This window comes from Chiloscyllium punctatum, chromosome 42 (assembly GCF_047496795.1).
Source record: "Chiloscyllium punctatum isolate Juve2018m chromosome 42, sChiPun1.3, whole genome shotgun sequence".
Lineage (NCBI taxonomy): Eukaryota > Metazoa > Chordata > Chondrichthyes > Orectolobiformes > Hemiscylliidae > Chiloscyllium > Chiloscyllium punctatum.
The window spans coordinates 37,772,947-37,788,900 of record NC_092780.1 but is presented as its reverse complement, the minus strand read 5'-3'; the positions used below and the strand labels follow the sequence as shown (position 1 = coordinate 37,788,900).

The following is a 15,954-nucleotide window of genomic DNA, read 5'->3' as shown; positions in this document are numbered from 1 at the left end:
AACAACCAAGCAGGCAATGAGAAGTTTTTCCATAATACAGCAAGTTGTTATAATCTGCAATGTGCTTCTGGAGATGGGGGTGGAAGCAGTTTCAATATCAACTTTCAAAAGGACATTGGGAAAATGTGTGCATACTTTGTGTGGCTATGGGAAAAGAGCAAGGAAATATTAGAATAATTAGATTAGTCTCTCAGCCAGAGTAGGCATGATAGGCAAATGACCATGGCTGCAGATTTATAGGAACAATACATCTTGATTCCAACTTGAGTGCATGAACTTTATTTCTTTGATGTTGCGCTTGCACTACAGAACAGCCTTAAGATACTACTGTGTAATATTGTTTCAGGATCCCATGCCAAAATACTGCCTACGTAAATATTATGGGGCAATTTTTGAGGTAGCCAAGGCATTAAGCAATTGAAATGAACACAGAGATCAAAATGCTACATGCCCAAGATTGTATACTGTTACACAGATTATTAAGTTGCTATCAGAAATTTAATTTGAATCCCTGAGCTTACTCAATGTCCATGCAGTGGAAATCCTGCTTCTCTATAGTGAACAGGTGGACTGAGCACATTATCCATCCAATGGCTACCTCCATATCAGTGGCAGGTTTCATATGCCTATTAGCAGCCATGCAGGTTCACCTGTGGAGACTGGTTTATACTGTAGGCCTCCAGTTTTCCCTGGGGCAGCACTAATGCCTTTCAATTGGATGGCAGGGCTGCTGCTGTCAGAGCTGACATTGACAATCCCGGATGAAAGTAAACACAACATGAGGATAGCAATGAAGCAAATCCACTAGTGGATTAGCAGATGCAGGTAGTTTAAACAAATGCATTAAGGGATTCCTTTTGCCATAGGTAAGCCAATACTTCGACCCTTTGTGATGACTGAATAAAATTTTCCAAAGCACATGACATACAACTAACTGATTGACTAGGCATCTACAGCTTTCTCTTACTGATACACACTACAATTGGGTATAAAGATGGATTTGCAGTCATAATTATGTAGTACAAACACATCAAGAGACATACGCTGACCATGTATTACATCCAATCAGTACATGTAAGTTACCTGCAGCCTTCCAAGTTAGCAATGAAGAGATGAGGAAAGTGTTTTGTTTGCCACAGCGGTCCTGCCATTAAGAAGCTTTATTTGTAATTACATCATGTTTCTAAACCATCTTACTTTCAGAGTATGGGTTGAGTCATTTGGTTAACAAAATAAACCTTGTAACTTCAATTTAAAAGGTTCAGTTACATTGCAATCTGAGATTTTGGCCCAATTTATATGGCCCAAGTTGACACCTGCATTCCCATTTCTGGTTATTTTGTCTGACAAGGGAGAGGAGTTTGGGTTTTCAGCTATATCCAGCAATCCCACCTTGCACTTTCATCGTTGGGCTGGCCATTTCAAATGCAACCTTGCAATTTTGATGGGGTCAGGTGTGTTCCACAGAACCACTGGATGACTCTCGTCTCGAAGTCAGCCAAAGTAAACAGTCACTCAACATTTGCACCCCTTTTATCCCATCTTAAAGCTATCAACTATTCACCATTCCAAAAAGCTGTTATCCAGTACAGATCTATTCATTTTATGTAAATAAACACATCAGCATTGAAAAACCATGATAAAAAGAATAACTTATCACAGGTCAATGAAGATGTCAATCAAACAAAACTTGCACTTCTTTCTGTAGAGGTGCCAAAATTGCCTGTTATGTTTAGTGGATTAGTCATTCTCGGAGCTCAGCCAGCCACATCACCCATGACTCCTTTACCACCTGGGGTTTGCCTCTGGAAGTGTGATCAATGCCTCCCTGAACCCAAATATTCCTTAAAACAATGGTAGGTGGGGGCCTCCTTAATGATGGCGGGTTTGCAAACTTTCTAAAGTCCCATTTCTAGTTTCCTTCATGAATATCTGGTCATTGCTTGTCAAAGAATACTCAGGTCACACAGAAGAACTATGCTACATGGCCACTAATTTTTCAAGACACTTCACATTTTTTGCATTTTGGAACTTTTAGGATTGCATTTGTTGTGGAGGTGTAAGTGTGTACTGTACCGTTCCGTTAAGAGAGAGGGGAAGCTAGCAAGGACTGACTGAAAGCACAAAGTGTACGGAACAATTTACACTTGGCTGAAGCAAATAGCTGGAGTTGCGTTGCCATGGAAAAAAAAACAAATTCAAATTTGTCCACTAAGTTTAAACTATGCCCCAGATAACAAAACCCAATTGAATTTGAATTTAGTGTTTTGATGACGTCAAACCAATGAAATGATTGACATTTTATGGCATAAAACCAGACATTTTGAACAATTAGAGGAAGAACTGCCAAGGAAACCAACAAATAGTGACTGCTAAGTGAATAGCTCTCTGAAAGGTACCTGTCCACAAGAAATTTGTGCAACAGAAGATTGAAGCTGATCGAGAAAAATCTACAAAGGAGAATTGACAAAGCTGACTGGTTTTGAAATGTAATTTTTTTATTGTAAATCTTAATCGGGGTTTTTATCGGACCAGGATTGTAGAGTGGGAGTTAAAAGATAGGTTAAAGAGAAAGGAGTTGTAAATAGTGTCTAATGTTCTCTGTTGGATATAAAGAATAAAGTTGTTAATTTTTATTTTAAATAGTGAAATCTGGGATATTTCTTTGCCTTTCAAAATTTAACAGATTACGGCGCAAGGTGAACTTCTCTCTGTGTCGAGTTTAAATTAGCAGAGGGGTTTACCTAATGTCATAATACATTCTCTCCCAATTACTAGGTCTCCATTGGTTTGGTTTTCTTAGGTTAAAACTTCAAATGTTAGAAAAACAAATATTCGACACCATAAAACCATGGCCTCTAACCCTGAAAGGTTGCTTTGACATTATTAACTCCTATGTAAGCAACTCTGCAGTCCTTTTGTGGTGAGCTTCACCACCTGCTGGAAATTTGAGGTGCACAAGTTGCAGGGAAAGACTACTTTCAGCAAGAGAGAATCTAATCATCGCCCCTAGATGTTCAATTACATCCCCATCACTGAATTCCCGACCATCAACATCCTGGTGGTCATAAATATTGTAGCTACAACAGCAGGTCAGAGTCCAGAAATTCTGCAAATAACTCATGGACTATTGTCTGGATTTTGTGACTGTTTAACAGCTTCTAGGTATACAGGGTCCTCTGTGGAGCGGGCAGGTGGGAGTTTTCTTTCCTGAAGTGAATTGGTTGGATTTTCATTATAAAACTGCAGCTTATATAGTCTACCAAATATGTTGCCTTCAATCTTAATAAGTCTTGTACTTGTGAACTCTCTCATTGTTAGTGGCACAATAATCATGACACAAAATAATCCCAATTCTGTTTACAAATGTGTTATACAATACAATGTATTAAATAACATTATGACCATGATTCCTCGCAAGATCTGTTTGCCTCTCAACATTTCAGTCATTTGTTCGCAACATGTCTTACAATGTTAAAGATACTAAATAAACATAAGTAGCATGGTATAAGTGGATAGAATCCCTACAGTGTGGAAGGAGGTTATTCAGTCCAGCAAATCCACACCAACCTCCTAAAGAGCATTCCACCCAGACTCACCTCCCTACTCTATCTCTATCAACCTGCATTTGCCATGGCTAATCCGGTTAGCCTGCACATCCCTGGAAGACTATGGGCAATTTAGCATGATAATTTAAGCAGTCTACCTTCTTAGCTGAAATGACTGAAGTTCTTAGCTTGCTGTGGAATTAAGCAGGTTATACAGCTGCTTGGAGTGCCACCAATATCTAAATCTTGACTTGCAAATATAAAATAATGAATGCATTTGCTACCAGCCTTAGTTATTTAATTTGAACATGACCTGATACAAATGACAATAACATTCACTGCTTTGACACACCAACTTTACAACTACTTTCTGTGTTGACAGAATACTTAGAATTCGATATTAAAGACATGGAAAAATTGGCTCCCTGTTAAATGATTTTTTTTTGACTGGACTACTTTCTGAGAACTGAAAACGTAAGGCCTTGTATTATGCACTGCAGGCAGACATTGCAGCAATATCTGAGGGGAACTTCCATCTGAGAGCTGCACTGATTAACCAAATCATAACTACTGAGGAAGAAAGTAAGTTTATCCAGTAAGTTTGTTGTTCCTTCACCTGTTTGTAACTGAATACGTACACACATCTGACGTAAATGTTTTGATTAATTATCTGGGCCAGATTCAACTCATAATAAATAAGAAAAACAAGTATCATGAAGAACCTATACAATCCCCATCATTTTCTTAATATTAAAGGACTGGTTTAGAAGTAACAATTAAAAATTAACAGGAAATCCACCTAGTTGAAACAAGAACAACTTTAAAAACTGGTGCAACATATCTGGATCCAAAGCATGAATCGTAAAAGTCTAATAAACAGATACAGGAAGTAATTATAAGAGCTAATAAAATGTCATTGCTTATTTTGTGAGGAATTGAATACAAAAGTAGGATGCTTATACTTCACTTATACAGGGCTTTGGTGAGATCGTTGAGAGTATTGTGTACAGCAGTAGTCTCTTCTTAAGTAACTTTTTTTTAAAGATTAGATTCCTAGTGTGGAAACAGGTCCTTCAGCCCAACAAGTCTACAATAACCCTCTGAAGAGTAACCCACCCAGACCAATTCCCCTACATTTACCCCTGACTAATGCACCTAACATTATGGGCAATTTAGCATGGCTAATTCACCTGATCTGCACATCTTTGGATTGTGGGAGGAAATCGGAGCACCTGGAGGAAACCCACACAGACACGGGGAGAATGTGCAATCTCCACACAGACAGTCACCCAAGATTGGAATCAAACCTGGGTGCAGTACAGTAGAATTTGTTCAAAGGCTTATTGGACAGAGACTGGAATGAGGAATGTTAAGACAAGCGGGTGGCATGTTGGCCCAATGGTTAGCACTGCTGCCCCTCAGTGCCAGTGACCCAGGTTTGATTCCAGTCTTAGATGACTATCTGTGTGGAGTTTGCACATTCGCCCCGTGTCTGTGTGGGTTTCCTCCGGGTGTTCTGGTTTCCTTCCACTGTCCAAAGATGTGCAGGTCAGGTGAACTGGCCATGTTAAATTGTCCAATGTGTTCTGGGATGTGTAGGTTAGGTACATTAGTCAGGGGAAATGTAAAGTAATAGGATAGGGGAATGGGTCTGGGTGCGATACTCTTTGGAGGGTTGGTCTGGACTTGTTGGGCCAAATGGCCTGTTTCCACACTGCAGGGATTCTATGGATCTACTCTAGGCTTGTATCCATTGGAGTTTAGAATAAACTCATCTCTTAGTCATCTAACATATAAGAAGCTGAGGGGTCTTCACAGGATGCACTGGAAAGGATGTTTCCACTTACCGGAGTATCCAGATTCAAAAATGTCTGTTTAAAAATCAGTAGTTTAAGACAGACATGAGGAGAAAGCTTGTGGGTTCTCTTCCTCAAGGGGTGGTGAAAACACAGTGCTTGACTGTCTTTAAAACACAAGTAGAAAGATTCTTGATCTGAAAGGGCATACATCATCTCTGTGTTACAAGGGAATTGGGAGCAATCATGTCAGCTGTGATCTTATTGAATGGTGGAGCAGGCTCAGGGGGATGAGTAGACTATTTCTGCTACTAATTCATACATTTGTATGTTCACATTAGAACAGCATTTACCAAAGTGCGAGTTGAACGTTTGCGGTTGTGCATTCTGAGGTTACCATCCTTCATCTTCGTTTCTTCAGTCTGACCACCTCCACCAGCACCATCAACCCCCATCCATCGGCACTCTGAACCCTTCATCAAAGGGTCAAAATAATTTTCAAGCCTCAACATGGGCTCTCAGTGGGACAGAGTTTGGGTAGCATGTATTAGTACACTTTTCACAGACAGCTGGAATCTTGTCAGCCATGCTGGATGTTTTAGGTGTGGAAGAATTGGAAACCTTGATAATTATGTTTGGCCTTACAGGACTTGGAAGGAGAAATGAGATATATTGATTAACCCTACTTTAGTCTCATACAATGAGTGTGTGCAATTTTTCAGTTCAAAGCAAATAGAACATTTTCAATTCCTCTAACCTTCTGAAGTGATTGGCCACAACACCCACAAGCTCGCCGATGCGGTTCTCATTGGCTGGCTGCATTTTATCAAGGCACACAATGAGGTCTTTATTATCCTTGGTGTGGAACACAACAAGCTGATCTTTTCCTGTTGATACGCTCACTCCAGTAACCTGCAGACAGGGGGAGAAATACAATCCTGTCATCTAACTTATTGACATTATCTTTCTATCCTGAATCATATGCACTGTTTCAGAACAAATTGTCAGTTTCTATGATTGTAATACACTGAGATTAGACCCATTGTTTCTGTGCTAGCTATCCACACAACTCCAGATTCCCGTTTCATATCACTGAATATTATGTTGATTTAACTCTTTAAAAAGCTCTAAACCATGACACAACCATGGTTGAATTTCAAGTACCACACCTTTTTGAAAGGAATCAAATGTCCAAATACAACAGGCAGCATATAAAAAAGATCATGCAGGTTTCATTTTGAAATAGTCATCTCCATGCCAAAGTTCAAGATGAACCAATTCTCCTCATCTGAACACACAGACCTATTATACAGAGCACTACCCATTCTTACTGATCCATCAGAGGACACTAACTTACTGGTCTGTTCAGAGAAAATATCCAATGCTCAGTGTGCATTTATCAGTTTGCTCTGACTCAAAAAAATAGATAAGCTAAGAGACTGGGCAGCAAAGGGCAAATAACACACAATACTCAGGGAAAACAAACTTCCCACACAGAGAAACAGAAAACAACTAAATAGGAAATATCTAAAGTCATAGGTTTACTGTTAGCATGGTCTAATGACATGCCTGGATACTTTCACCTGTCATACTGTGTTGAAATCTATTACCAGCTATAGTGGGATCTTGGAGATATGGAGATAGATTACAGATTGTTCTTCTTAGAGAAGGAAACTCTGATAAGCAGTTGACAAACCTGTGAGAGGATTTGTTTATGTGTGTGAGTGAGAGTGTAAAGGGGTATAAGTCTGTGAGAGGGTGTGTGGGGGAAGGAATGTGTGAGCATATGAGAAACTGTCTGTGTGAGTGTGTGTCTGTGTGGGGGAGGGAATGTGTGAGTGTATGAGAAAGAGTGTGTGTTAGTGTGTGTCTGTAGGATTGTGTGCGCACGTGTGTAGGAGAGCCTGTGTGTTTGTTTGTTTGTTTGTGTGCGTCCATCTGACTGTGTGTGTAGATTGCAATGGGGTCACCTGTAGCATGACATGAACCCAAGGTCCCAGTTGAGACCATCCCCATTGGTACCAAACTTGGCTACCAGCCTCTGCTCAGCCACTTTTCGTTATTGCCTGCCCCGAAGTCCATCTTGGAGGATGGTAACCTAAAGGTCTGAGGTCTAATGTCCCGGATGGCTGAAGTGTTCCCTGACTGGGAGGGAACACTCCTGTCTGTTGATTGTTCTGTGGTGTCCATTCATCTGTTGCCATGGCCTCTGTTTGGTCTTGCCAATGTACCATGCCTCAGGGCATCCTTGCCTGCAGCGTACAAGATAGACAATGTTGGTTGAGTCGCATGAGTACCTGCCACATGTGTGGTGGGAGGTGTCCCCACATGTAATGGTGGTATCCGTGTTGACAATCTGACACATCTTGCAGCATTTACCGTGACTTGGTTGTATGGTATTGCCCTGAAAACCGGACAGTTTGCTATGAACAATGATCTATTTGAGGTTTGGTGACTGTTTAAAGGTGAGAAGTGGAGATGTGGGGAAGGTCTTGGCGAGGTGCACATCCTCATTGATAATGTGTTGCAGGCTGTAAAGAACATGGTGGAGTCTTTCGGCTCCTGGGAAATGCTGGACTAGAAAGGGTACCCTGTCGGTCGCAGCTCATGTCTGTCTCCTGAGGAGGTCATTCATTCTGAATGATGATTGCATCTCCTTTATCTGCTGTTCAGTCAACTAAGGAGTTAACTTGGACCCCACTGGCAAGCTGCAGGCAAGGATGCCCTGAGGCATGGTACATTGGTGAGACCAAACAGAGGCTATGGCAACGGAAATGGATGAATGGACACCGCAGAACAAACAACATACAGGAGTGTTCCCTCCCAGTCGGGGAACACTTCCGTGGTCCGGGACATTCAACCTCGGAGCTTTGGGTGACCGTCCTCCAAGGTGGACTTCGGGACAGGCAACAATGAAAAGTGGCTGAGCAGAGGCTGATAGCCAAGTTCAGTACCAATGGGGATGGTCTCGGGTTCATGTCACACTACAAGTGATCCCATTGCACTATTCTCTCACACACACACACAGACAGACACAGAGATACTACACAAACACACTCACGCAGACTCTCTCTCATACACTCGCACATATCCTCTCACAGGCCTAAAGCCCTTTACACACACACACACACACACACACACACACACACACACACACACACACACACACACCTTCTCACAGAAACTCAAACTGCCCCAGACGGACACACACACACACACACATACCCTACATGCTCTCACATACACACACCCCTACATGTGGGGTGAATTTGTACTTGCAGAATTACATTTTACTTTGCTCAAAAACTGCATGAATCCATGTAAGATTCTGTAAATCCATTTTTTTTGGATTAGAATCAGTCTCACCATTACGGCACAGGCAGCCTCCCACAGGGAGTTAACACCTTTAATACATTTTCTGGGCTGACATGACACCAATTGTTAAAGTTCACTTGAGATTGTAACTTAAAAAAAAGGTTTCGCAATTTCCATATGAAAGAACTGAAACCAGCATGGTCATTCTAAAAGATGAGAGACTTAATAAACAATCCAGGTCTTCTTAAATGTATAATTTCAGTTTCATCTCACGGTAAACTTCTGCTATAAATTCTGTGTCATACAATCTTATTCTTCACAACCATTTGATGAAGGAGCAGCACTCTGAAAGCCAGCATTTCCAAATAAACCTGATGGACTATAACTTGGTGTTGTGTGGTTTTTAACTTTGTACACTCCAGTCCAACACTGGCGTCTACAAATCCTGATACTTTGCATAGTGTGAGTTTTCTATGTGTTGTTTTATTGCAACTGGAACATTGCAATAAGGTGACAATTAGCAATGCCAGACACTACTGTTCATACACTGTTCTCTGTGACTGATTCACAAATTTCACAAAACATGGAACAATCAAAGCATAACATTTTGCCCTAGCACAAGGGATGGGCTGACCAAACAGTGGTGGGATAGCTCAGGAACTTTCATCACATTTCTAATCTCAGCAACCTAGCTCATGGAAACATTTTTTTTGTATCTAGAGATCTTTTGACATGAAGTCACACAGCATTTGCGCTGTAACTGAAAGCAGCTGAGAGAAAGTTTATTGGGTTGCTCCTCGGGATGAAAGGGTTAACATGTGCTTACCTTTATTTGTCAGTGCATTGAATATAGGAGTTGGGAGGTTATATAGAGGCTGCATAGGATATTGGTTAGGCAATGTTTGGAATACTGTGTGCAATTCAAATCTCCCTCCTATAGGAAGGAATGCTGTGACACTTGAAAGGGTTCAGAAAAGATTTACAAGGACGTTGCCAATGTTGGAGGGTTTGAGCTACAGGGAGAGGCTGAATAGTCTGGGACTGTTTTCCCTGGAGCGTTGGAGGCTGATGGGTGACCTTATAGAGGTTTATTAAATCATGAGGGACATGGGTAGGGTAAATAGACAAGGTCATTTCCCCAGGATAGGGGAGTCAAAAACTAGAGGGTATAGGTTTAAAGTGAGGGGGGAAATATTTAAAAGGGACCTAAAGTACAACCTTTTCATGCTGAGAGTGGTGTGTGTATGGAATGGGCTGCCAGAGGAAGTGGAGGAGGCTAGTGCAATTACTATATTTAAAAGGCATCTAGAAGGGTACACAAATAGGAAGGGGTTAGAGAGAAATGGCCCAAATGTTGGCAATTGGGACGAGATTTATCTAGGATAGCTGGATGGCATGGACGAGCTGAATCAAAGGGTCGGTTTCCATGCTGTAAATCTCTATGACTCTAAATATGAAATTTGGGAGTAGGACTAGGCCATTCAGTCCTTTGAACCTGTTCTACCATTCAATAATACCATGGTTGACCATCCAACCCAGTACCCTGTTCCTGCTTTCAACTCATATCCTTGGATCCCTTTATTTGCAAGAACTATGTCTTCAGCTTTCTTGAATGTTGTCCTCTGAGGACTCAGTAATTTGAGGCTTCTACTCATTGAAGTTTAGGAGAATGAGAGGTGAGCTTGTTCAAACCAAGAAGATTTTGACAAGCTTGATTGGATGATTGCTGAGAAGGTGTTTCCCTCCTTGGGGGAACCTAAAAATAAGAACGATCAAAACAAGGTGAGATGCAGTTATAGAAGTGATAAAGCTGATATTCTCTTCCCCAGCGAGCAGTAGAAACTGGGCCACTAAGTATATTCATGGCTGAATTAGCCAGAGTTTTGATCTATTAAACAGTAAAGGACTTTGGAGTCTCAGCAGGAAATTGGACTTAAGGCCGCAACTTGATCAGTCAGGATTTTGATAAATGACAGAGCAGGCTTGAGGGAGATTGAATAGATTACTCCTGTTCTTAATTTTTAAGATGTTGTGAGCATGGAGCTACACAAGGAATAATGAATACTGTGTACCAAGTCAGACTGGGGGAGTGATTGACACCTGGGTCAGATTTGCACTGAGAATCATTGACAATGGCTCAGCTAAGGGCAAGCAGCAGGGGTTCAGGATAATGATTTCTCAAAGAGCTGATATAGTCATGAAGGACCCAATGGTCTGATGAAAGGCAATAAGATGGCCAACCCATTATTTAATTTTTCTTTACCACTAACACAAATAATAATTCTTTAAAAATGAGGTTTCAGCTCACTGAAATACATTGGTTTAAATCTTGGCATCTGACCTCAGAAGCATCTCCACTGTAAAAGCTTTTATTTTAAATCAATACGTAACATCAGCAATCTCAGTCACATTCCCTCTTCCCCCAAACACCCAGCCTCTTTTTTTTTTCTCTCCTGGAAATTCAACAGCAGCTTTGTACAGAACAGAAGCAATATGGACATTTGCCAGATATCTATAAAGGGAAAAGTGATGTCATTTTAATTTGTCTATTAAACTGGTTTCAGCTGTAACTGCAAGCATCTCAAGTTCAAGAGAAAGATAAATTGAAATGGGACAATGCAGTATAGGCACAATTCAGTCACCCCATTTCAAGCTGTCACTCTTTAATGCCTGTTAGTATACATCGCCAATATTCAGGAAGCAATTAGTATTCCACTGCTCATCCTGAACACCAAACACTTATACTGCAAAGCTACAGACAGCTGGAAAGCAAATACTTTAACCCTTCCCACTTCTTCAACAGCTTTCAATATCATAAGCTTCTTACTGCAAAGCTTTTCTGAAGTGTCATAAGGTAGATTGAAGACTAATAAACAATAGTTAAATTCATCAGATTATTCAGTCAAGCCAAAAAAATAGCAGTTTGGTGAATGCTACGGAGATCCTCAAACAGTTAACTTTTAATTCCCGGCGTAATTGATGCTAACTTTGGTACTGGTAATGTGCTTTGACCTTCCCCACAGTGATTATTGCAACTATCCTTTAATTTAGAGAGACACGTTGAGGTTTGCAAGTCAAGCAGTGTGATTATTTTATGTTCACTATGTCTCTGTACCATCTCACAGCGAGACATCAGCTGATGCAGTCTCCAAGGAGATCTCTATGGAAACTGGGTTACCACGGAAATGCTGAAACTGAACTATTCTGACAGTAAGATGAATTTATCGAGGATCATCTGGGTGAAACTGCTGCAAAAGATTTCATCTTGAAGTGTTAAACACGCCCTCTCTAAGCAGGACAAGACACACAGAGAAAGCTGACAAATAAAACCCTTTTTCAAAGATGAAAATGAAACTAACCAATAAACCAATGCAATAAATTGGATTGAATTTGAGAAATTGGTTAAATATTAATAATGCATCTTCTTCTCGATAAAAATTAAATACCATTAACAAATTAATTCAAACAAATATGTTCTGCACATCTCTTTCTTGAAAGAAAATCTGTTTACTTTGCTGGCTTTAGAATGATTAACATTCAGGATATATTCATCAGGTTGTTTTTAAAGACAGAAGATGAGACAAAGATTATTCGGAGAAAAATGCCTGTTATGGTATTGAGGCTTAATGCACAGTCATGTGTGAACATGATGCTTAATCCAATGCTGAAGGAGAGATGTTTCATATCAGAATTTCACTGTTTTCGGCACTGGCTTACTCGTAGATGACTTATTTTTAGTCACCTGATTAAAAAATATTTGGTTAATCTTTGCTACATAGTTAGGCTTTCATGTTTTAGGGGAACTGGCCCTAGCAGGCTGATCAAATACATGGTTGCAGGTATTTGTGTTACAGTTCATTGCACCTCAAAAAGGCCGGATGCAGATCTGTGCCAGCAATTTCCCAAATGGCAATGATAAATTATCGGGCCATCAGGTGGCGGAGGATCTGAACGCGGGGGTTTGAGCATGTTGCAGCTGCTTCCTTGCACAAGCTTGAAAAAAATGCAAGAGCCAAGTCGAGTGAGAATGCACTGGAGTCTGATGGTGGCCAGCTACATAGTGACTCTAGCAGAACCATCACAGCTGGTCCCTGGTTTGTCTTATCAAGCAGATATCAAAACACAATATGGGAGTGGAGCAAAACAAAGAAGGCAAACAGACAAAAGAAATTGCTGTTATATAGAGACATGTTACATAGACTTCACTAGAGTGTGACCTACATTATACAAAGGAATAGTCTTCATCACTTGATACTGCTTCAGTGGATCCAACTTGTATAGATGCCGGTCAGTGATGAAAATGGCACGGTCCTCAGATTTATTGAATCGATTTATCTGTAGTGAGATAAAGACAAGTGTACAATAAACATTAATACCAATCCAAGGCAGAGCTCTTAGAAAGGTATGGGAATTATCCCCGCCAAGCCTTATGAAATCAACAATGCAGATTTCGACCAAATTTTCTGGGGCTTTAATCTTCCTTCAGGTTCAGGAGGAATCGTGGAAACCCAGATTGTTTTCTCATCATGTGATATGACCTCCACAAGGTTCCTCAAATTATTGCCCTATCTCTTGGGAAGAAGAACTTACAAACATTGCCCAGTTTGAACACATGCTGCCCTGAAAGGCACCTTTAATCATTATAAGGATGCTTTGCAGATTGCACTCTGAATGATAGTTTCACCACACGTTCAGATCTTTTGCACCCTGGTATAACTGACCAGCGTAATGGGGCTCTTCCTGTTACTAATTAAACATTATGGCATTGATCTGACAATGCAAGATAGTCACTAATTTCAGATCCAGCATCAGCCTGAATTATACAACCAGAGCTCCTCATATGCCAGTTATGTTAATCCACACACATCAGCAAAATCTCTGGTTTCTGAACAGTTGGCTGATTTTACATAGCAAATAAGTGGGAAATTGGAACAGACATACAGTAGTTCATGCTTCTTACTCCTGATTTATTGACAAGACAGACAGGCAAGATTTGTATCTTTCACAGCTTCTGGATATTGTAAAATATTCTTAAAAGTGAGTACTGTTTTTTAATCATTCATAGAAAAAGCACCTGATTTTTCAAGTGTTTGAATTCACCGTTGGAAGTCTCAAAGTGTTACGTAAAATTTACAACAAACTCCCACAAATAGAAATTAGATTCATGACCAATAAGTTTGTTTTAGGTTTTGTCTTGAGTTAGATATTTGCCAACTCTCTAGCTCTTTTTTTAATGGTACCATGAGATCTTTCTGGTTCATCCTGGAAGACAGACAGCTAGGTCTCAGTTTGATTCATCCAAAAGACAATGCTCAATGCTATACAGAGAGGTCAACGAGGACAGGATTAGACTCCACTACAATCTCCTCAAAATTCAATAGTGTGCCACCCCAGCACAAATTAATGAGAATTAAGAAAATAAAAGTTACATCCTGATATAGAATTGGCTAATAAGCCATAAAATTCCTGGATCATACTTTTATCTATCTCTTTAACACTCTTTGTCAAATAGATTTTGTGTGGGTTCCTATTGCATGTGTAGATGGAGACTTCAGTTTATCATGCTATCCAATTGTCAATAGAGTTGAATGGAGTCCTGTAACTAGGATTGCCTTACAGATTGTTGGCATGCTCAGTGGGTTCAATATTATAGAGCATGATGTAATTGGCAGCTGATAACACAGGGTACATCTGTGTAGTTGATGAAAAACTGATGGAATGTACAGCAATTTTGCCTTTGGGATGATACACAATCACAAGCCCACAAAATATAACTTTCACATCAACCAGATTTGTGTCAGAACATCCGCCTCCAGGAAAACAGCAAGTAAACTCCAAACAAACACTTTTTCATTTACAAGAATGTGCCTCCAAAGCCTAGCAGCTGTGTAGAAAGAAAAGTTTAAATGCAAATGCTCATCATTTTCTGAGAGCAATATTTTATAGCTTCAAAGAAATTTCTCAACTACAATGATTATACAGTAGTTAGATGTCTTTGATTGTGGTCTTGTTATAATAATCCAGCCAACAAGAGTGAAACACAAAATAATCCTACCCATATGGGCATTGCATGTCATATACCATCACCACTACCCATGTAGGTGCATTGGCACAGTGAGTTTTGGGAAAGTTAAGACAACGTCTATAAGATGAAAGTGGATTGGCACATTCAGTTTATCAACAAGGTAAAAACAATGACTGCAGATGCTGAAAATCAAATACTGGATTAGTGGTGCTGGAAGAGCACAGCAGTTCAGGCAGCATCCAACGAGCAGCGAAATCAACATTTCGGGCAAAAGCCCTTCCTGATGAAGGGATTTTGCCCGAAACATTGATTTCGCTGCTCGTTGGATGCTGCCTGAACTGCTGTGCTCTTCCAGCACCACTAATCCAGTATACATTCAGTTTATCGACTAACCACAGTTGAAAATCAAGGCACACCAATATGTATTCTGAAAGTCCAAAGTTATGATACACTTTGGGGTTATACTTTTGGCAGATGCAGTTGCCAAAGTGACAGGGCACTCAGTATTCCTCAATTACCACATTTATTCACTATGGGTTCAACAGAGAATTGTAACAATACAGTACAATATTAAAGAATAATGAATCTTGCATATATAAGCCTCTTCCAAGTCTTTTAAATGTCTTAAACTGCATCACTGTTAATAAAGTGCACTCACCATTGTGACACTGGAAGACTGATTCACAGCAATATCCAATGTCTGACATCTTAAAGCAAGATTGTATTTTAAATCTGTTTATGGATTAAAATCCAAAACAATGCTACCTCAGTGCCAAGAATGCAGGTACGATTCCAGCCTCAGGCGTCTGTGCAGAGTTTGCACATTCGCCCAGTGTTTGCTTTCAGGTGCTCCAGTTTCCTCCCACAGTCCAAAGATGTGCAGGTTAGATTGATTGGCCATGCTAAGCTGTCTATACTGTCCAGGTGTGTAGGTTGGATGAATTAACTTTGAGAAATGCAAGGTTACTGGGATAGCATAGGGGATGGGTCTGCTGGGATGCTCTCTGGAAGATGGATGTGGACTCGATGAGCTGACTGGCCTGCTTCCACACTGATTCTATGATCATCAGGTAACGCTCCTCAAACATTTGTGCTACAACACGGTATGGTGTTATTTCTGAGTGCCCTAGGTCGCATTAACTTTCTGATGGGAGAGAAGCTGTTTTCCTGTTCTTGCTTCCAACCAGTTTCTAGTACATGTTACAACCCTTGAAAAAGCAGGTTCAAATCTACCTGACACTTGCTGGAAAAGTGTGATACTTCATAACCT

The 15,954-nt window shown here is 40.4% G+C and overlaps 1 protein-coding gene across 2 annotated transcripts in view; it reads right to left on the bottom strand.

Annotated features, from left to right (window-relative positions):
* Window positions 1–15,954, bottom strand: part of myo1d (myosin 1D) — a 545,704-nt gene that overhangs the window by 142,203 nt on the left and 387,547 nt on the right. For both annotated transcript variants that reach the window (XM_072561832.1, XM_072561833.1), the window contains exons 20-21: window positions 12,881–12,994; window positions 6,102–6,256 (exon numbers count right to left, since the gene is read on the bottom strand). In XM_072561832.1, coding sequence (XP_072417933.1) covers window positions 6,102–6,256; window positions 12,881–12,994 — 269 coding nt within the window. The remainder of the gene's footprint in view (window positions 1–6,101; window positions 6,257–12,880; window positions 12,995–15,954) is intronic.